The following is a 23,610-nucleotide window of genomic DNA, read 5'->3' as shown; positions in this document are numbered from 1 at the left end:
GGAGGAGCTGGATGCCTAGCTCATATATATAGGAGGTCTGTGGCTTCAGTTCCTTGCTTGGTCCTCCTGTGTTCACATGCTTCTAAGACTGCTGCTGCTTCTGGTTCCTGATCCTGGCTTCGTCTGACTACCCTGCTGGTTCCTGATCCTGGCTTTGTCTGACTACCCTGCTGGTTCCTGATCCTGGCTTCGTCTGACTACCCTTCTGGTTCCTGATCTCTGGCCTCTCAAAGACTCTGCTTCGGTTTCACCATTCGTTTGGACTTTTGCTTTACAGCTTTATTTTCAATAAAGCCTTCTTATTTTCACTTATCTCTTGTTGTACGTCTGGTTCATGGTTCCGTGACAAGGCCTTAGATTCACTTCTGAAATCACCACGAACTCACTCCGTTTTCGGGACGTAGTGGTCGAAAGAGGCCCTGGCATGGAAATTATTACTAACACCTTTAGGAAGCCCACAGTGACCAACTCCTTATTGACCTGGGAAAGCTATTACCCGATACCCCTTAAGCAGGAAATCCCCAAAGGCCAATACCTGAGAATGAGAAGGAATTGTTCAACACTCAGGTACTTTAAAGAGCAGGCAGGGGACCTGCGGGTGAGATTCCGTGAAAGAGGATATCTGGATCACATTTTGAGGAAGGCCTATCAAAGAGCCTTGAAAAGTGACTGAACGGAACTCTTACACCCCAAGATAGATCAAAAGGAGAAGGAGTCTATCCGCTTGATAGCCACCTATGATGGTGGAGCGTATGAGGTGAAAAAGATCATTTCTAAACATTGGGGTATCCTGAAAATTGACCCCGATATTAGGAATGTGATAGCGGAAGCCCCACAAATTACATTCAGGAGGGGGCGGAATTTACGTGACCGCCTTGTTCACAGCCAATACAGTGGGACACCCAAGAAGAGCGAAGGGTGCTTGCATCCAATCAGTGAATGTTACCACTGTAGTGGCTGTATAGCTTTCCCACATATCGTCCAGGGCAGCATGTTTACCAGTAATGTGAAACAGAAAAAATACTCCATTAAAGGCTTTATCAACTGCCGGTCCAAGGGGGTCATTTACAGGGCAGAGTGGGGCTGTGGAATTAAATATGTGGGAAAAACTACCCGGGAGCTCCGCAGAAGAATTGAAGAGCATCTGGGGGACCTGCGTCACAAAAGGGACACCCCCTTAGCGAAACATGTCAACTTTATGCATGGGGTGATTATTCCAGAGTGAAATTTATGGGGATAGACATTGTCCCCCCGTTAAAGAGAGGTGGCGATTGGGAGAGGAAGGTACTGCAGAGGGAGTGTCACTGCCAGATCTCTGAGAAGTTCTGACAGACGTTCTTCAGTACCTCTTGCATGATGTTCTTTTGTTTTGGTTTCGTTTTGTCATCTCTTCTCCCTCTCCCAGCTGTCATCTATTAGCAGTGATTGCCTCCCTTTATATCCCCTCCCATACTGCCTCACTTTGCGGTTTATACTACTTCCTGGATTGTGCTCACTGCTAGATGCTGCAACTGCTGGTTCCTCAGATAAGTCTATTCCTTTATTTGTGTTTTCCTGTTGGCTTGATTCTATGTGACCCTGACTCCCTCCGTATTGAGTGCAGGGAGCCAGTGGTCGTGTCCCCTCACTATTATAGGGTTTTCAGGTGTCACTCAGTCTAGGTACGAGGGCATGCAATTTTCTATCATAAAGATCTTTGCATGGGCTGAGCAGTCAGGGAGAGCTCTAGGGCTTTTATAGGGCTCACCCATATGTTCCTTAGTTTGGGATCAAGTCAGTCGGATCTTTATTTGTGACTTCTAGTTTTCTGCAACACCATCCGTGACATTATAAACCGCCAAAACCGTCTTAAGCATGGATCCGGTTTCAGCCTTGATTGACCGCGTGCAGGCTTTTTCACTGGAGGTAGCAGATCTCCGTAAAACTGTCTCTCAGTTTCAGGTGACCGGTTCTGCTTGCATTCATGGAGTTTGTTCTGAGCCTAAGATCTCGCTTCAGGATACGTTCTCCGGGGGTAGTGAGAATTTTGTTCGTTTTAGAGAGACTTAAAAACTCAATTTTTGCCTACTTCCCCATTCCTCTGGTGATATGGAGCAGAGGGTGGGGATCATCATTTCGCTGCTCAGGGATAACGCTCAGTCTTGGGCTTTTCCGCTACCGGTGGGGGCACGGCCCCTCCGATCGGTGGATGAATTTTTTGTAGCCCTGGGTCAGATATATGATGATCCGGATCGTATATTGCTCTGGATGAATCTAAACTGCATCTTTTTTGCCAGGGTAAACAGTCCGCAGAGATATACTGTTCAGAATTTCGGAGATGGGCAGCTGATTCTGGTTGGAATGATGCTGCACTCCGAAGTCAATTTTGCCATGGTCTTTCGGAGGGATTGAAAGACGCATTTGCCTTTCATGAGAGACCTGCCTCCTTGGAGTCTGCCATGTCTCGGGCTGTTCGTATTGACAGGCGTCTTAGAGAGAGAGGAGAGATCACTCCTTCCTGTCATATTCAGTCCAAGGACAGTGGGGCGGTCTCATTAAGTGCGCAGGGGCCTCAGTCTCTTTCAATCCCCTCTGAGCCGGAGCCCATGCAGTTGGGTTTGATTGCCTCTAATAATAAAGGATTCAGCTCTCAGAGGAGGGTTTGTTTCTGTTGTGGAGGTATAAATCATTTGGCAAATGTTTGCCCCTCTAGGAGATTCAGGGAGTTTTTTGAGGGTAATAAAGAAACAAAAGAAAAAAGTCCTCTATAAACGTTCCATCTGTTACTATTGGCAAGGTTGATGCGGAAATTGAAGGTTTTCCGTTTACTTGTAGTTCCCGTTTTTTCCTACCTGCCAGGGTGGCGCTAGAGAGCAAGAACATTGTTTGTGAGATTTTTGTACATAGTGGAGCAGCTGTCAATCTCATTGATAATCAATTGCACTTTGAGAAAGGATATACCTGTTTTTGCTATCGATTCCGCTCCCACTTTCTCAAATATCGTTAAAGGGCATAGTTCAGAATATCCGTTTGACTGTGGGTGATGCTCATGTTGAGGATGTGTCATGTTTCGTCCTAAGCGGATTACCTAGTGTTGGGGCTACCCTGGCTCACTAGACATAACCCCACCATTGATTGGCAAGCGAGGCAAATAAATGGTTGGAGTGACTTTTGCAGAGAGAATTGCCTCTTGGCGTCTCTTTCAGAGGTTTCTACTAAGACTGTACCATCTTTTCTCTCAGAATTTGTGGTGTCCAGGAGCTTCCCACTCACCGGGAGTACGATTGCCCTATTAATCTCATTCCAGGCGCCAAGCTGCCTAAATCTCGTTTATACAATCTCTCCCAACCTAAAAGGGTCGCTATGCGTACTTATATCTCTGAGAGCCTGAGAAAGGGACACATCCGACCCTTGAAGTCACCTGTTGCCGCTGGGTTTTTTTTGTTAAGAAAAAAGATGGTTCTTTAGGACCATGTCTGGATTTCAGGGAGCTGAACAGTATCACAATTCGTGACCCTTATCTGCTTCCTCTCATCCCGGACCTGTTTAACCAGATTGTTTGGACTAAAGTTTTTTCTAAGTTTGATTTAAGAGGGGCATACAATCTGGTCAGGGTCAGGGAAGGGGACGAATGGAAGACGGCCTTCAATACCCCTGAGGGCCATTTCAAGAATTTGGTTATGCCTTTTGGTTTGATGAATGCTCCAGCCGTCTTCCAACATTTTGTGAACAGCATTTTTTATCATTTAATGGGGAAATTTGTACTAGTGTATCTAGATGACATTTTGATTTTTTCTCCTGATTTCAAAACTCATAGGGATTATACGCTAAACTGGAAAAATGTGTGTTTGCGGTTCCAGAAATTCAATTTCTGAGTTTTCTTCTCTCCGCTTCTGGTTTTCGCATGGACCCTGACAATGTCCGCGCTGATCTTGATTGGGAGCTTGCTGAGAAGCAGAAGGCGCTGATGCGGTTTTTGGGTTTTGCCAATTATTACAGGAAGTTTATTTTGAATTATTCTTCTGTTGTTAAGCCACTCACTGATATGACTAAAAAGGGGGTAGATTTTTCCTCCTGGTCGGTAGATGCACGTAAGGTCTTTTCTAGTATCAAAGAGAGTTTTGCTTCCGCTCGCATCTTGGTACCACCTGATGTCTCTCTGCCTTTCATTGTTGAGGTGGACGCTTCTGAGGTGGGTGTGGGTGCGGTTTTGTCTCAGGGTCCCTCTTCTGCCAAATGGCGACCGTGAGCCTTTTTCTCAAAGAAGCTCTCCTCCGCAGAGAGAAATTACGATGTGGGAGATAGGGAGTTGTTGGCCATCAAATTAGCTTTTGAGGAATGGCGCCATTGGCTAGAGGGAGCCAGACCCCTATTACCGTGTTTATCGACCATAAGAATCTAGCCTACTTGGAGTCAGCCAAGCGTCTGAACCCAAGACAGGCCAGATGGTCTTTATTCTTTTCTAGGTTTAATTTTGTTGTCACGTTCCGCCCTGGGGTTAAAAATGTGAAGGCTGATGCCCTGTCACGTTGTTTTCCGGGAGGGGGGAACTTTGAAGACCCGGGTCCCATTTTGGCTGAAGGGGTGGTCGTCTCTGCTCTTTATCCTGATTTGGAGGCAGAGGTTCAGGCAGCCCAGGCAGAGGCTCCTGATCTTTGTCCTCCTGGGAGGTTGTTTGTGCCTCTCGCTTTACGACACAAGGTTTTTAAGGAGCACCACGATACTGTCCTTGCTGGGCACCCGGGTAGTAGAGCCACAGTGGATCTCATTGCTCGGAGATTCTGGTGGCCGGCTCTTCGTAAGACGGTTGAGGGTTTTGTGGCAGCCTGCGAGACCTGCGCTCGTGCCAAGGTCCCTCATTCACGGCCATCGGGTTCTCTCCTCCCGTTACCCATTCCTTCTCGTCCTTGGACGCATCTGTCCATGGACTTCATTACGGACCTGCCTCGTTCCTCGGGGAAGACTGTGATTCTGGTAGTAGTGGACCGTTTTAGCAAAATGGCGCATTTCATTCCCTTTCCTGGGTTACCCAATGCTAAGACGCTGGCGCAAGCGTTTGTTGATCACATTGTTAAATTGCATGGCATTTCTTCAGACATTGTTTCTGATAGGGGCATGCAATTTGTTTCCAGATTCTGGAAGGCCTTCTGTTCTCGCTTGGGGGTTCGGTTGTCGTTCTCTTCTGCTTTTCACCCGCAGTCGAATGGCCAGACCGAACGCGTCAATCTTAATCTGGAGACATATCTGCGCTGTTTTGTGGCGGAGAATCAGGAGGATTGGTGTTCTTTTTTGTCCCTTGCTGAGTTTGCTTTAAATAACCGTCGCCAGGAGTCCTCTGATAAGTCACAATTTTTTGGTGCATTTGGGTTTCATCCGCAGTCTGGGACATTCTCTGGAGAGGGGTCTTCTGGTTTACCTGATGAGGAGAGATTTTCCTTGTCTTTGTCATTTATTTGGCAAAAGATTCAGGGTAATCTAAAGAGCATGAGTGAGAGATATAAGCGTGTGGCGGATAAGAGACGTGTGCCTGGTCCGGACCTGAATGTGGGTGATCTGGTGTGGTTGTCTACAAAGAATATCAAACTGAAGGTTCCCTCCTGGAAGTTGGGTCCTAAGTTTATTGGGCCTTACAAGATCTTGTCCGTCATCAATCCCGTTGCCTTTCGTCTTGATCTTCCTCAGACTTGGAAGATCCATAATGTTTTTCACAGGTCCCTATTAAAACCTTATGTCCAACCCACTGTACCCTCCTCTTTGCCTCCTCCTCCGATTGTTGTTGATGGTAATCTTGAATTTCAGGTCTCTAGGATTGTGGATTTTTGCATTATCCGCGGTTCTCTCCAGTACCTCTTTCATTGGGAGGGTTATGGTCCTGAAGAGAGCATGTGGGTCCCAGTGGCGGACATTAAGGCCACTTATCTCATCAGGGCTTTCCATAGGTCTCATCCTAAGAAGGTGGGCTCTGAGTGTCCGGAGTCCACTCGTAGAGGGAGGGGTACTGTCACCGCCAGTTCTGTAAAAAAAAGGTCTGTTAGACGTTCTTCTCTACCTCTTGCATGAGGTTCTTTGTTTTGGTTTCACTTTGTCATCTCCTTTCCTTTTCCCAGCTGTCACCTATTTACACTAATTGTCTCCCTTTATATTCCCTCCCATACTGCCCCACTTTGCGGTTTATACTTCTTCTTGGATGAGTTGTTCACTGCTGGAGGCTGCTACTGCTGATTCCTCAGTTAAGTCATTTTCCTTTATTTGTGTTTCCTTGCTGGCTTGATTCTAGGTGACTCTGACTTTGTCCGTATTAAGTGCAGGGAGCCGGTGGTCGTGTCCCCTCACTATTATAGGGTTTTCAGTTGTCACACAGTATAAGGTACGTGGGCATGCAATCGTCTACCATAAAGACCTTTGCATGGGCATAGCAGTCAGGGAGAGCTCTAGGGGTTTCATAGGGCTCACCCATATGCTCCTTAGTTTGTGATCAAGCCAGTCGGATGTTTATTTATAAGTTCCAGCTTACTGCAACACCATCCGTGACAAAATCAATATGAATATTCTGGACAACCCCTTTAAGCCTGTGACTGCATACAATTGTAAAAACCAGTTCTAAAACAGCTTTTGTAATAGTACAAACATATGATGCATGTTTATAATGTGTTTACCTCTTATTATGTGACTATTTTAGTATCAGAGCTTCATTAGAGACAGTACATAAAGTAAAAAAATAAGAAATTGAGTTACCATCTTAGTGAATTTGTCTCCACATGCCATACGTATCTTCTCTGGGGTTGCGGGACTGTTCATTGTAAAAATGTTAGACAATCCCCTCTCCATTCGAGCAGATGATACAGCATCCTTTATAGCAAAATAGACAACTGATCCCAAAAAAAGGGCTGACTCTCCAATACCCTAGTGTAAGATGGAAGTAAAAAAAAAATTTTTTTAAATCAACTTTTGATATGTCATATTGACATTTTAAATGTTTTGATTGTTAGGGGTCTCAATGCGGAGACCCTCGATGATCGCTAAAATGAGGAGAAGGAAGTGTTCACAAGACTCCGTCTCTACTCACTGCTCGAGATGGACTTGAGACATTCTCATAGACATTTGTATTGAGCCTGTCTTCAGCAATGTGCAGAGACAGCAATCTGTGTAAGAGCTACATTATCCTGGTTTTAGTGATCAGTGGGGGTTTCGACACTCAGTACGTCAGCGATCAAAAGTTTTGATATGTTGCTATGACATATCAAAAGGTTGTTAAAAGTATAGGTGCGCTTTAACAATACTGAATACAAAAACAGTGTTTTCTCAGCCATAGTTAAATTTTTTTGGTTATACCACAACTGCTCTATTTTAGAGATAAAGTGCTCTGTAGACCCTTTCACCTTTTTCACATTTTAGGTTGCAGCCTTGTGCAAAAATGAAAAAAAGTTCAAAATGTTGCCCATCATTCTGCACTCAGTACCCCATAATGACAAAGACAAAAACAGAATCTTCAAAATCTTTGCTAATTTATTGAAAAGGAAAAACTAATATCTTGAATTGACATAAGTATTCAGACCCTTTACTCAGTACTTAGTTGAAGAACGCTTGTCAGCACACATGTATTTGGTGATTTTCTGCCATTCCTCTCTGTGGATCCTCTTAAGCTCTGTCATGTTGGATGGAGACCTTTGATGGACAGCCATTTTTAGTTCTCTCCAGAGATGTTTAAATGGTTTCAAGTCAGGGCACTGGCTGGGCCCCTCAAACACATTCACAGAGTTGTCCCTATGCTATTCCTGTGTTGTCTTAGATGTGTCCTTAGGGTCATTGTCTTGTTGGAAAATGGACCTTCAACCCAGTCTGAGGTCCAGAGGTTCAGGTTTTCATTAAGAATATCTCTATGCTTTGCTCCATTCAGCTTTCCTTCAAGTCTGACCAGTCTCACTATCCCAGCTTAAAAACACCCCCATAACATGATGTTTCACTTTAGGAATGGTATTGGGCAGTGCCTAGTTTCCTCCAAACATGATGCTAACAATTGAGGCCAAATCTTGGTTTCATCAGACCAGAGAATCTTGTTTTTCACAATCTGAGAGTCCTTTAGGTGTTTGCAAACTTTCATGTGTCTTTACTGTGGTGAGGCATTTTTCTGGCCACTCTGCTATGAAGGCCAAATTCATGGAATGCTATAATAATAAAAAAATCACTGCAAAAAATGCACCAAAATGATACGCAACTGACAATACTAGCTAATTCCTCAGGCTAATGTTAAAAGCTGAGAACTTTGCCAATATCTTCCAGTCAGGAACATATCGGAGCCCCTCATGCACCTCGTCACGGTATCTCAGCACGCATGGGGTCCTACCACTCAACTGCCCGTGGTGTGTGAACAGGGTCTGAATCAGTGCTTGAAATCAACTCACAGCCAGACTCTCACATGTGTATGTCTTTATGTGTTTGGAATGTGCCACTTTATTTTGTTGGTAACATTCTTTTGCACCAGGTAGCTTCTGTGTCACATGGTCTGTTGTGGGTGCAGCTCACAGCTTTATCCTACCTCACAGTGCATTGGTGATACCACTATGGAGGCATGTGAGAGTCTGGCTGTGAGTTGATTTCTAGCACGGATTCAGACCCTGTTCACACACCACGGGCAGTTGAGTGGTAGGACCCCATGCGTGCTGAGACACCGTGACGTGGTGCATAAGGGGCTCCGATATGTTCCTGACTGGAAGATATTGGCAAAGTTCTCAGCTTTTAACATCGGCCTGAGGAATTAGCTAGTATTGTCAGTTGCGTATCATTTTGGTGCATTTTTTGCAGTGATTTTTGTATGTATATTTTTTCAACTGCACAATGTATCATTTTGTGTAAGATGTTCTTGTGGTGCATGCGGTCCGCCCTGGCATCCTCCATTGTACGCATTTTTTGCTGGGGATTGCCGTTGTCTGCGGACCGCATGCAGAGGAATTGCTCCCCCGGTTATAGACACGCTACAGTGTCTGGGTTTGGAGCATTTTCACCCGTTTAGGCCACTTTTTTCTGTGAGTTTTTTGGAATGCTATAATAATGGTTGACTTTCTGAAGATTTCTCCCAGCTGCATACAGGATCTTTGTGGTTCAGCCAGAGTGACCATTGGGTTCTTCGTCACCTGCCCTTCTCCCCCAATTACTTAGTTTGGTGGGGTGGCCAGCTCTAGGAAGAGTCCTAGTTGTTCCAAACTTCTCCCATTTAAGAATTATGAAGGCCATTGGACACTTGGGAACTTTGAGTGTAGTCCTCTTATCCAGATCTGTACCTTTCTGGGCGGCAAATCTTTCCAAATCAGGTCCAATCAACTGAATTTACCACAGGTGGACTCCAATTAAGGTGCAGAAACATCTCAAAGATGCTCAAGAGGAATAGGAGGCCCTCAGAACTAAATTTCAAGTTTCTGAATACCTGTCCATGTGATTTTTTTAGTTTTTATTCCTAAAATTATTTTTTCACTTTCTCATTATGGGGTACTGAGTGCCGATTGGGGGGGGGAGTGGGATTGATTTTTTATTTTATTTAGCACAAGGCTGCAACATAACTAAATTTGAAAAACGTTAATGGGTCTAAAGATTTTCCGAATGCATTGTACTGTATATATTGCTAACTACATATACCAGATAGCAAAATATAAATCCTAGGCTTCCAAGTGTGAATACCCTTGTAGGGTTATTTTTTATTTTTATTGTTCTGTCTGTAAAGTGAGTGATTTAGATGATAATCTGACTTCAAAAAGTGAAAATGAGTAATCAACACCAGCAACACCAATCTAATAGTGGTAAGGATAATAGAGGTACAAAAGGGAAATTCTAATAATGAACCACTGATATTTTTTATGTATATATTATATCTAGCTGTACTTACAGAGTAACTGTTGTATCATTTATTTCCATAAATGAATATATGAAACTTTGTAATATATCTTATCAGAGAAAGATGCTTCCTTCTTGTCTTATCAGACTCCTGTTCCTGTTCCCCACCTCTTTGCTAGCTGTGAATTCACTGCTTAAATCTGTATTCAATGAAGACAGACTGCCTGCTCACTGAAGGATCAGGATGTGCTACAGAGAGTTAGGAAGCAGGATCCACTATTTATTCATGTGTAGTCAATGGGCAAACATGATTCCAGTTAGTCTACTGTTATAGTATTGAGGACATGAGGAATTATTAGTATTATTCCTCATGTACACCCAAATGGAAGCTTATTGTAAAGAAAAAAGAAAAGAAAAAATAATAATGTCTTTTATTAAACGCTTATATTCCACACAAAATGACAATTCTGGAGCATCAATTCTTTCTGAATAATTGTACAGATGGGTGTAGGATCTTCCCCTTTATTTTCTGTCTGTATATATTGGTGGGATATTGATGTTTTAAATGCCTCTTACCTTGGAAGAGTAAATAGCATAGGGGTTTTGTGAAGAAGGAAGTAGAGATACATTGAACTCCTTTGGAATATCATAAACAGATGGGATTTTGTATTCTCCTGTGCCCTTTGCTAGCAATTCACCCTCTGTAGAGTATTTTAGCTCTTCTGTTGTATAAAGCCCCATTCCTTGGACAAAAGCACCTTCAATCTGAGAACAGATACAGAATAAAACCTCTTCACTGGAATGTATTTTACTAGTTCTCAATGATATTTTTCCATAAAACATCCTTATATCCACAGTATGTTATATAGGGTATTCAAAACCTCATTCAGTTGATCTTAAATGTAAATTGTGTGTAAGCTATTCTCATATCACATATATGGATGTATTAGAGGATATGATTATGGTATCTTAAAGTGGTTGCCCCATTATAAAGATGCATCTTCAATCCACAGGTAGGTAGATAACTGTCTGATTGGTGGTGGACATGCGCCAGTTGTGAGAATGGAGATCCAATGTTCCCCGTTTGAATAGGCCAAATAGCGGATAAGGTTACAACCTCATTAAAGGGATTTTCTGGTCTAATTAAAGAAAAACTTTTGTATGCCAATTGTGTGTTAAAAAAAAAACTCACTCACTTTTCCAGACATTCTTTACTGCAGCTCCTGGTGGACTGGAAATAATGCGCACCCGTTCTTGGTCACTAGACCACTGCAATCAAAGGCCTCAGTAGTCACGTGCACAAGAACAGCACATCACTAGTGAACATAAGTTTTTTTAATTACGCTTGACAACCCATTTACTTGACAGAAATTTCCATACAGCACAAGACAGGTTTAAAGCGCTAAATAATTAGGGTGGGTTCACATCACATTTTATGCCTCAGTTTAACGTGTACATTAGGAAAAAAAGGATACTAAAATGCAGCACACCACGTTCTTGTGTCATGCAGAGTCCGATTACAAAAAGTATATGTTTTTTTACAATAGTAAAAAAAAACTATACTTTATTTTTATATTGGAACTCTATGGTGAACGGATGCCACTGTATGGCATCAGTCTAAAGGCATCATTTAATGTTTACAGTTTTTGTATATGTTAAACGGATGGGAAAAACATGATGAGAACTCACCCTTAACACCATGAGCCATGTAATTTAAAGGCTATGGTGACCTTTGCATGAACATTTTTTTCTATTGAGCTGATCTATTATGTGATTTTATTGAACTAATATGTGATAAACATTATATTTGTAGTTGGATTTCATTACAACTTCTCAATCACTTGATTTCTGCAGCCTGCATGTGTCCACATACATTGCAGGCTGCATAGTCCTGTTCAGAGTACGTCAGATGAGCTGTTTGGTGGCTTACTCTGTAGCTCTTATCTCTGCTCTCCTGAACAATCCTTTAGGCTGAATTTTTTTTTTATTTTAGTATATTTTAGTTTATTTTATTTGGTTGTAAATATGTTAACTTAAATGTTTGCTCAGTAGAGCACATATGAGGGCTACACTTCAAGCCATCTGATGAATTCTGAATGAGACTGAACATCCCGCAATGTATGAGAATAGAAGATAATGGTTGAGAATTTTTAGTTAAAGCCAATTACAAAAAGGATTTTTGTCACATAACAGATTAAACTCTATGAAACCTTTTTGATCCAATAATCTTAGAAAACACCCTTCTAAATAGTCTGATGGAGCATGCCTCAACATGTACAGGATAAAGCACCGAATAACAAAAATTCGGATACCAATAACTAATGAACAGAGGTATTAATTGCTAAATCACCATAACTGATACCAAGTAAACACAAACCTCCGTATAGAGATAATAAAATGTCTTTATTCAATATGACAAAAATACATAGAACGATGGTCAGTAAAATTAGCAGCAAATAGAACCCCCCCCCCCAAAAAAGAGAGGACAAAGAGGAAGCCACAGAGTCAGCGGGCCACACAGGGAGCAGCAAAAAACTAAATAAGGGAAATAACAGAGCATGCACCTGCCACTACCAGCACAGTGAGCATATCAAGGTAAAAAAGACCTTTGAAAGTTAATCGCTGGAAAGGCAGGAGCAAAAGATAAGAAACAGAAAATTTGCTGTACTACCGTGTGTGGCACATCAACCCTGCAGCCTCCTCCTCACTCCTTCCTCCTCCCTCCTCACATTGTTTCGCCTAACTAATGAGGACCACTAAAAACATGTGAACGGGCTGTTAATTTAAAGCCAATCATGGCCCTGTCTTAGTAATCAATCCAATCTGAATAGGCCGGACTGAACACATAATGTTGATGACACATTGTCATGTGATTTGTACTGGGGATATGTAAGCAACAGCATAAAATACAGCGCACAAAATAAGATGACGCGCAAACATATATGCTAAGGACCCCTGACCTCATATAAATAATAGGTTCCGAGGGGATAGGGTAGACTAAGTAGAAACAGTAATATAGATAGCAAGTCGTCCTATAGTTTGTTGAAGGACCTGACACAGGACCTGTCAGGATCACATGACTGATGATGTGCGCATCACATGGGTAAGGTGGACTAAGTAGGAACAATAATATAGATAGCAGATTGTCCTATAGTTTGTTGAAGGACCTGGCACAGGACCTGTGTCGGGATCACATGACTGATGACGCGCGCATCACATGGGTAAGTGCCCTCATATGGTCAAATAAGGTCACATGATCCAAACTGGCGTCACATGACCAGTGGTGTACACATCGCCAGACTTACATTAAATGGAAAGAAAATGGAACGCATCGTCCGAACATAGACAAATTAAAACAAATTAAAACATGCATCAGCGGGAAACAAGTCAGCCATCCACAGAACAAGTCAGTGAACAGCATCAAATCCAAATTAGTCAGATAAATATAACATCATAGATAAATATAACATCGTTAGGTGGAAGAGGCTGCAGGGTCGACGTGCCACACACGGTAGTACAGAAAATCGTCTGTTTATTATCTTTTGCTCCTGCCTTTCCAGCGATTAACTTTCAAAGGTCTCTTTTACCTTGATATGCTCACTGTGCTGGTAGTGGCAGGTGCATGCTCTGTTATTTCCCTTATTTAGTTTTTTGCTGCTCCCTGTGTGGCCCGCTGACTCTGTGGCTTCCTCTTTGTTCCCTCTTTTGGGGGGTTCTATTTCCTGCTAATTTTACTGACCATCGTTCTATGTATTTTTGTCATATTGAATAAAGACATTTTATTATCTCTATACGGAGGTTTGTGTTTACTTGGTATCGGTTATGAACATGTACAGGATGCAAGAGAAAAAACCCATCCTCCAAATGGAATGGAAGCAGGGGCGGACTGACCAGTCGGGCACTTCGGACGTTGTCCGAGGGCCCGGCTGGGATGGGGGCCCGCTGCAGCCGTGCTAAAGAGCTATTTTTCACCACGTATTTCACGTTCCCGCGTCACGTGACCTCCCAGGAGCCCATACATTAGAGGCTTTTTCTAAGAGGCTAAAAGACCTTTCATGATGTGACTACCACGTGATCCTGTGTGGGCGGAGTCAGTCTCCAGGCTGTTCAGCGGGAGGAGGTAAAGGACCTGTGATGATGTCGCGACCCTGTGATCCTGTATGGGCGAGGTCAAGCGGATCACATGATCATGTGCTGCTGTACTTGTTGGATAGTGACTAGAGTAGAGTCGCTGCTGGTAGGTGTGATGTCACCCAAGGAGGTGGAGACTGGTAGTCTAATGGGCGGGGCCTCTTTCTAACAACTCCAGTCTGCCTCCCCCATACATGCCGTGTAAAGAAATGCAGGTGGAGGTATGTGTGTAGTCTCCGCCATTTTCTGTCATTAACCACTTCACTACCAGCTCTCTGCTCTTGAATTACCTCCTATTCCTTATTAACACCAGGAGGAGGTTAAAGGGGGTTCTCTGAGCACACACCTCCTGGGAGTATTATTTCTATACTGTGTAATGGACAGGGTCCTGCTCCTGAGTGTGTCCTCCTGCCCCTTACCTCATCCTAGTGGTGGTCCCAGCCCTTCTGTACCTTGCTGCCTCCATTACAGCACCTGCGTTACAATGTGTCAGCACACAGAGAGTCCTGAATACAACCTGCTGTCTCCATCTAACATAAGCTTTTCCAGGGTGAGATCCACCTGAAGCTGCTCGGTTCTTTCTTTCAGCCAGTGAAAGAAAGTTCTCTGTGATTTCTGGGATCTGTCTACAGACGAGCTGTCTGGGCCGTACTCTGTGAGAGTCTGTCCCTGTGTGTGTGTGTCACGTCTGTATGTGAGCAACAAGAGCATACACAGTGAATAAGCTACTGACCGGACCCAAACTAGGGAGGATAAAGGGTGACCCCTGTCAGACCCTAAAAGCTCTCCCTATGCTGCTAAGTACATGTCCAGATCCAAATGGAGCCACACGCTTATATTTCTCACTCATCTTTCTAAGATTACTCTGAATCTTTTGCCAAATGGTAGACAAAGACGAGGAAAATCTCTCCTCCTCAGGCAAACCAGAAGGAGCCCCTCCCGAGAATGTCCCAAACTGCGGATGGAACCCATATGCACCAAAGAATGGTGACTTATCAGAAGATTCCTGACGACGGTTGTTCAGAGCAAACTCAGCCAGAGGGAGAAATGAACACCAATTCTCCTGGTTCACTGCCACAAAACAGCGCAAATATGTCTCCAGATTCTGATTGACACGTTCAGTCTGACCATTCGACTGCGGGTGAAAAGCAGAAGAGAAGGACAGCCGAACCCCCAGGCGAGAACAGAAAGCCTTCCAGAATCTGGACACAAACTGCGTGCCTCTATCGGAAACAATATCAGAGGGAATGCCATGCAATTTAAGAATATGGTCGACAAAAGCTTGCGCCAACGTTTTAGCATTGGGTAAACCAGGGAAGGGTACGAAATGAGCCATCTTGCTAAAACGGTCCACCACCACCAGGATCACCGACTTCCCTGAGGAACGAGTAAGATCCGTGATAAAGTCCATGGACAGGTGTGTCCAAGGACGGGAAGGTATGGGTAAAGGGATAAGGGGACCTGAAGGCCGTGAACGAGGGACCTTCGCGCGAGCGCACGTCTCACAAGCAGCCACAAAACCCTCCACCGACTTACGAAGAGCCGGCCACCAAAATCTCCGAGCAATGAGATCTACCGTGGCTCTACTCCCGGGGTGACCAGCAAGAACAGTATCATGATGCTCCTTGAAGAGTTTGTGACGTAACTCAGGAGGCACAAACAACTTCCCAGAAGGACAACAGGCAGGTCCCTCAGTCTGGGCAGCCTGGATCTCGGCCTCCAAATCAGAATACAGAGCAGAAACAACTACCCCCTCCGACAAAATGGGACCCGGGTCCTCAGAGTTTCCTCCTCCCGGAAAACAGCGAGAGAGAGCATCAGCCTTCACATTTTTGATCCCAGGGCGGAATGTAACGACAAAATTGAATCTGGAGAAGAACAGAGACCATCTGGCCTGTCTCGGATTCATACGCTTGGCCGACTCCAAGTACGCCAGATTCTTATGGTCGGTAAAAACGGTGATAGGGTGCCTGCCCCCCTCCAACCAATGGCGCCATTCCTCGAAAGCCAACTTGATGGCCAACAACTCCCTATCTCCCACATCATAGTTTTTCTCTGCCGGGGAGAGTTTTTTTGAGAAAAAGGCACAGGGTCGCCATTTGGCAGGAGAAGGGCCCTGGGACAATACCGCACCCACACCCACCTCGGAAGCATCCACCTCAACAATAAAAGGTAAGGAAACATCGGGATGCACCAAGATGGGAGCAGACGCAAAACTCTCTTTAATCTTAGAAAAAGCTGCAAGCGCCTCCTCCGACCAAGAGGAAAAATCCGCCCCCTTTTTTGTCATGTCAGTGAGGGGTTTGACAACAGAGGAATAATTCAAAATGAACTTTCTGTAATAGTTCGCAAAACCCAGAAAGCGCATCAAAGCCTTCTTATTCTCAGGAAGCTCCCACTTAAGCACAGCACGGACCTTCTCCGGATCCATGCGAAAACCAGAAGCAGAGAGGAGAAAACCCAGAAATTGAATCTCCGATACCATAATAACACATTTCTCCAGCTTGGCGTACAATTTATTTTCCCGCAGAATCCGCAGAACCTGAAAAAGATGATCCTGATGGGTCTGAACATCAGGGGAAAAAATCAAAATATCATCAATATACACCAATACAAATTTCCACATTAAATGGTAGAAAATACTGTTAACAAAATGCTGAAAGACGGCCGGAGCATTCATCAGGCCGAAAGGCATAACGAGATTCTCGAAATGCGGTTAGGGGTATTAAAGGCCGTTTTCCATTCATCCCCCTCTCTGGCCCTGACTAGGTTTTACGCGCCTCTCAAATCCAATTTGGAAAAAACCTTGGCCCCAACAATTTGTTTGAAGAGGTCCGGGATCAGAGGAAGGGGATAGGGGTCTCGAATCGTGATACGGTTCAGCTCCCTAAAATCTAGGCAAGGTCTCAGAGAGCCATCTTTTTTTTTAACAAAAAAAAACCCAGCTGCAACAGGTGATTTTGAGGGACGAATATGCCCCTTATCGAGACTCTCAGAGATATAGGTTCGCATTGCGATTCTTTCCGGTTGTGAGAGATTGTAGAGGCGTGCTTTTGGCAGCTTGGCGCCGGGAATGAGGTTAATGGGACAGTCAAACTCCCGGTGAGGAGGTAGCTCCTGAACACCGCTCTCGGAAAACACGTCCGAGAAATCAGAGAGAAATGATGGCACAGTTTTAGTAGACACCTCTGCCAAAGTCGCTGTAAGACAATTCTCTCTACAAAAGTCACTCCACTCATTTATTTGCCTTCCTTGCCAATCAATAGTGGGGTTATGTCTAGTGAGCCAGGGTAACCCCAAAACTAGAGGAGAAGGCAATCCGTTAAGGACAAAACAAGAAATATCCTCCACATGAGTGTCACCTACAGCTAACCAGATATTGTGAACAATGCCCTTCAGGGATCTCTGTGAGAGTGGAGCAGAGTCAATAGCAAAAACAGGTATATCCTTTTCTAATGTGCAAACCTGAAAACCATGCATGGCTACAAATTGAGTGTCAATAAGATTGACAGCCGCTCCACTATCGACAAAAATTTCACAAGAAATGACTTTGCTCTCTAGCGCCACCTTGGCAGAAAGGAGAAAACGGGAACTGCAGGTCAGAGGAAAAGCATCAATTCCTACATCAACTTTGCCCAAAGTAGCAGATGAAGCAGAGTTTGATGATTTACCTTTTGAGGTTTTTCTCTTATTATCACTCTTAGTACAGTTCATGAATTTCCTAGACTGACAAACATTTGCCAAATGACCTATGCCCCCACAACAAAAACACACCATTCTCTGAGGATTAAATCCTCCTTTATCAGGGGCAAGTTGACCTAGCTGCATGGGCTCCTCCTCAGAGGGGACCGAGACAGGATGAGGCCCCTGCACACTGAATGAGTCCGCACCACTGCCCCTAGACTGACAATGGCTGGACAGAGAGGTCTCGTTTCTTTCTCTTAGACGCCTGTCAAGGCGTACCGCCTATGACATGGCAGACTCTAAGGACGTTGGTCTCTCATGGAAAGCAAACGCATCTTTCAATCTCTCTGAGAGACCATGACAGAACTGACTCCGGAGTGCAGCATCATTCCAACCTGAATCAGCTGCCCATCTCCGAAATTCAGAACAATAAAGCTCCGCAGACAGTTTGTTCTGGCATAAAAAACGTAAGTTGGATTCAGCCAGAGCAACACGATCCGGGTCATCATATATCTGCCCCAGGGCCACAAAAAATCTTTCCACGGATCGAAGGGAGAGATCCCCGATGGCAGAGAAAAAGCCCAAGACTGAGCATTACCCCTGAGCAGGGAGATGACAATCCTCCCCCTCTGCTCCTCATTACCAGAGGAATGGGGACACAAGCAAAAATGGAGTTTGCATGCCTCTCTGAAGCGAACAAAATTCTCACTGCCCCCGGAGAACGTTTCCGGAAGTGAGACCTTTTGCTCGCAACAGACTCCATGGGCCGGAGCATAGCCCAATGCATGAAGCTGAGTCATAGATTGACGGAGATCCGCTACCTCCAAAGAAAGACCCTGCATACGGTCAACCAGGTTAGAAAGCGGATCCATGTCAAAAAGGACGGTTATGGTGGATTATAATGTCACGTCTGTATGTGAGCAACAAGAGCATACACAGTGAATAAGCTACTGACCGGACCCAAACTAGGGAGGATAAAGGGTGACCCCTGTCAGACCCTAAAAGCTCTCCCTATGCTGCTAAGCACATGTCCAGATCCAAATGGTGGATCGAGACATGCCCGCGTACCTAAGGCTGATGACCACTGTAACCCCTACAATAGTGGAAGGGGCACGGCCACCGGTGCCCTGCTCAGAATATGGACGGAATCGGGGTCGCCTCGGATCCAGTCAGAAAACAAACAGAAACACACAATGTCTGCACACTTAACTGAAGGAGCTGCAGCAGCAGTGAAGACAGATCCAAAGTCAGCAGACACTATCCGAAGTACTTGCTTCAGCGGAACTCAGGTCCATAGAAAGATAACACACAAGTGAAGATACTCAAGCGAGAGATACAGCTCAAATGAAAAGTATAATCCACACCCTACAAAGGAGGAGGGGTGATTTAAAGGCAGAGAAATCAAACACAGGAGGGACAGCTGGGAGGAAGTAAAGACCTCAACACAGGGGCGGAGAAACAGAGCAGAGGGAACTCCTCCAAGCTCTAGTAGTGACATCATCACAGGGGTGGAGAAACAGAGCTGTGAGAACGTCTCAAAGCTCTGATAGTGACAGTGTGTGAGTGTGTGTCTGTCCCTGTGTGTGTCACCATCACCATGCCCACAGTGTTCCTATGTTTTGATGCAGCTGCATCAGGACATTCTGTGTGGGGCAAGAAGAAGAAGAAGGAAGAGGAGGCAGCGCCGCCAGCATGGAGTCCATGGGAGTGAGACAGGGAGGCACACTAAGGACGTAGGTAACACTACCACATTATCAGCACTAGTGTTATCTGTAGTTTTATATAGGACTGCAGGTAACACTACCACATTATCTACACTAGTGTGATCTGTAGTTTTACATAGGACTGCGGGTAACACTACTACATTATTAGGACTAGTGTTATCTGTGGTTTTACATGGGACTGCAGGTAACACTACCACATTATCAGGACTAGTGTTGTCTGTGTTTTTACATAGGACTGCAGGTAACACTACCACATTATCAGGACTAGTGTTATCTGTGTATTTACATATGACTGCAGGTAACAATACTACATTTTCTGTACTCAGATAGTCATCACTGTGTTATCTGTGTTGTCACATAGAACTGCAGGGGACATCTACTATATTATCTGTACTCAGAGAGTTATAACTGTATAGGGGGGCCCACAGAGATTTTATCGCCCAAAGGCCACATGAGCCTGGAGCCGACGTGGTGCAATATGTGGGTGGGGCTGTGTGTGGATGTGGCTTGAGGGTGGGCGGGGACACAGGGACCCCATAATCTCTTATTGCCCGGGGGCCCCATGAGTTGTCAGTCCGCCCCTGAATGGAAGGTATAGGGAGGTACAGTGGAGGGCACATGCACCTCTATGGGAGCCCTACAATGGCTACATACATAATAGAATAGTATTTGCCAGGGGAATACATTTTCACTTGTAATATACAGTACCTGTCCCACATCCACAGCTGGATTAATGCTACAACCAGTATCCATGATGATATCTGCCCTGATGTTCTGTCCATGAGGAAAAGTTGGGAAAGAATATATATATATAAATAAATTTTCTTCCAAATATAAATTATTTAACTCTCTATTAAGAATTTCTGAGGATACAGTAAGTTGAGCTATATTTGGCCAAGTTCAGTTATTAATTCAGTTAAAGGGTTTCTACCACTTCGTTTTCACATAATTAGCTTTCAGACACTAGCGATCCGCTAGTGTCTGCTCTACCAAACAATCCTAATATAATAGCTTATTGTGCAGCCGTTTCGCAAAAAAACGAACTTATATTGATATGCTAATGAGCCTCTAGGTGCTATGGGGGCGTCATTAGCACCTAGAGGCTCGGTCTACCTTCACAAAATGTTGCCGCCCAGCGTGTCCCTCCAGCCCGCCCATCTCCTCCGGAATGTGATCCTCCCTGTGAGCCAGCGGACGAATTCTCGCGCATGCGCCGTGCGCGTCTGTATTCGGCGCATGCGCAGTGAATGTCTGACCGCTCCCTGCTCAGACATCTCCACTGCGCCTGCGCCGATGACGTCATAGTGCTCCGAGGAACAGGCGCAGTGGAGATGTCTGTGCAGAAAGCGGATCGCATTCCGGAGGAGATGGGCGGGCTGGAGGGACGCGCTGGGCGGTGACATTTTGTGAAGGTAGACCGAGCCTCTAGGTGCTAATGACGCCCCCATAGCACCTAGAGGCTCATTAGCATATCAATATAAGTTTGTTTTTTAGCGAAACGGCTGCACAATAAGCTATTATATTAGGATTGTTTGGTAGAGCAGACAATAGCGGATCGCTAGTGTCTGAAAGCTAATTATGTGAAAACGAAGTGGTAGAAACCCTTTAATTCCATCAGTTATTGTGAGCCAAAACTAGGTGCGGCTCAAAAACACAGGACAAGTGAATATCTTTACATTATACCTTATCTCTGAGTAGGCTTCACTACTGGTTTTGGCTCACAATAACTGATGGAAATAACTGAACAAATAACTGAAGTGTGAACTTGGCCTTAGGCCTCTTTCACACTTGCGTTGTCCGGATCCGTCGCGCACTCCATTTGCCAGAGGTGCCCGCCGGATCCGTAACAACGCAAGTGAACTGAAAGCATTTGAAGACGGATCCGTCTTCAAAATGCGTTCAGTGTTACTATGGCAGCCAGGACGCTATTAAAGTCCTGGTTGCCATAGTAGTAGTGGGGAGCGGGGGAGCAGTATACTTACCGTCAGAGCGCCCCATGCGCATGGATGACGTGATCCATGCGATCACGTCATCCATGCGCGTGGGGCGCCCTGACGTCACTTTGAAGCGCCCCAGGAGCCGCACGGACGGTAAGTATACTGCTCCCCCGCTCCCCACTACACTTTACCATGGCAGACAGGACTTTAGCGTCCTTGCAGCCATGGTAACCATTCAGAAAAAGCTAAGCGGCGGATCCGGTAATGCGCCGAAACGACGTTTAGCTTAAGGCCGGATCCAGATTAATGCCTTTCAATAGGCATTAATTGCGGATCCGGCCTTGCGGCAAGTGTTCAGGATTTTTGACCAGAGCAAAAAGCGCAGCATGCTGCGGTATTTTCTCCGGCCAAAAAACGTTCCGTTCCGGAACTGAAGACATCCTGATGCATCCTGAACGGATTTCTCTCCATTCAGAATGCATGGGGATAATCGTGATCAGGATTCTTCCGGCATAGAGCCCCGACGACGGAACTCTATGCCGGAACACAACAACGCAAGTGTGAAAGAGCCCTTACCCTCAAAGGTACTGCATGTCTGGAACAAAATAGAGTTGAAGCTTAAATAGATGTGATACATTTGCCATTGAATTTTTTTTTTAATCCCTTACTTTATAATCTCCTGTTAGACAATCGACTTCCACCTCCGAACAGGCAGCCCCATAAACACAGTATTGGAATGGATGGCCTTCTCCTTTCTCCCAGTCCATATAGGTGTCATAACCTCTAATTATAACAAGAATAATATCATCACATCTCAACGAATGAGTGAAATATGATTGCGTTACTTCATTCTGTGCAATGAAATGCAGGATTGCTAGATCCCATTACACCAGACACTAGAGCTGCTCTGTAGGAATTTATCATGAGGGGAATATTTGAAGTCTGGTTTGCTTGAGTCTGTGTTAGCAATCTTTGATCTAAATGTATTAGACTGTGTACATTGTTTGTTAATCTTCAAACCTTTTTGTCTAAAAATGCTACTCCAGTTTTTTTTCTTTTATGCTTCCTGGATTGAGTTTGCAACCTTTTTTTTCTATAAATCTGGAGTGAAACTAAATACCAAAGTTAAAGATGTCCACTTTACCACCCACTTGGTGTAAAAATGCAAAAAGTCACAAAAGTTTCCCCCAAAAAGCTCCAAAAGTCACAAAAGTCCTATTTGTGACTTTCCAAAACCAGAACTCTGGAGTACAGGATGAGATAAATTGTCTCCTATATCTCCAACCTCTTATATCACTATTCTGAGGCTGGGTTCACACTTGAGCGTTTTACAGCGCGTTCAAACGCGCTGTAAAACGCTCAACACATGAAAACCAATGCTTCCCTATGGCCCTGGTTCTCACTTGAGCGTTTTACAGCGCTGAAAAACGCGCTGTAAAACGCCCTACGCTCAAACAAGTACTTGAGCTTCTTTGGGGCGTTTTGACGCGCGTTTGTGGCCATAGGACATTGCAGTCAATCACACAAACGCGCGTCAAACGCGCGTTTACTATTGCAAAAAACGCTCGTCAAAAACGCGCGTCAAAAACGCGCGTTAAACGCGCATATCAAAGACGCTCAGGTCTGAACCCAGCCTAAAGGTCTTGGAGCACTGCATACAGAAAAGATCAACACTTCACACAAGTGATATAAGAGGTCATTTTTTGTGTATCAACACAAGAAAATTATCTACACAAAGGCTATGTCTACACGACGACATTTGTCACGTGATATTTTGTTGCACCAATGTCGCGCGACAATTTTTATAATGGCAGGCTATGGTGTCGCACTGCAACATGCAACATGCTGCGACTGCGACACAACAGTCGCAGAAAATCCATTCGAGATGGATTTTGCATGTTGCAATGCGACACCATAGACTGCCATTATAAAAATTGGCGCACGACATTGGTGCAACAAAATGTTGCGCTACAAATGTTGCAGTGTAGTTGTGCCCTAGTCGTGTAGATGTAGCCAAACACTTTCCTAGAAAATGAGTTGTACCTGAAAAATCCGGTGGCTGAAAGGCTTATTCTTTCATAAAAAGCATCTTTCACCTGTCAAAAGTAAATCAATAATGAGAACAAAAGATACAAATTAAATAAATATAACCTCCGAGCTATAAATGTAATTCTGTGTAATACTTTTACCCAGAAAAGTGTACTGAAACAAGGTTGATTGTGACATATATGGCGATATGAAATCTAATTAAAAATCTATCATGGGATTGGGGTTGCTCATACATTGTTAAAGCAGATGCCCAAGCTCACAGCAAGCTAACTACCAAGTCA

General features: G+C 44.5%; 1 protein-coding gene across 1 annotated transcript in view; it reads right to left on the bottom strand.

Annotated features, from left to right (window-relative positions):
• Nucleotides 1-23,610, bottom strand: part of LOC121008794 (aldehyde oxidase-like) — a 223,558-nt gene that overhangs the window by 6,414 nt on the left and 193,534 nt on the right. Inside the window, exons 29-33 of the mRNA XM_040441488.1 lie at nt 23,324-23,376; nt 21,949-22,063; nt 20,052-20,117; nt 10,381-10,569; nt 6,715-6,882 (exon numbers count right to left, since the gene is read on the bottom strand). Of these exons, the coding sequence (XP_040297422.1) occupies nt 6,715-6,882; nt 10,381-10,569; nt 20,052-20,117; nt 21,949-22,063; nt 23,324-23,376 (591 nt within the window). The remainder of the gene's footprint in view (nt 1-6,714; nt 6,883-10,380; nt 10,570-20,051; nt 20,118-21,948; nt 22,064-23,323; nt 23,377-23,610) is intronic.

This window comes from Bufo bufo, chromosome 7 (assembly GCF_905171765.1).
Source record: "Bufo bufo chromosome 7, aBufBuf1.1, whole genome shotgun sequence".
Lineage (NCBI taxonomy): Eukaryota > Metazoa > Chordata > Amphibia > Anura > Bufonidae > Bufo > Bufo bufo.
This window is presented reverse-complemented; position numbering and strand designations above follow the sequence as displayed.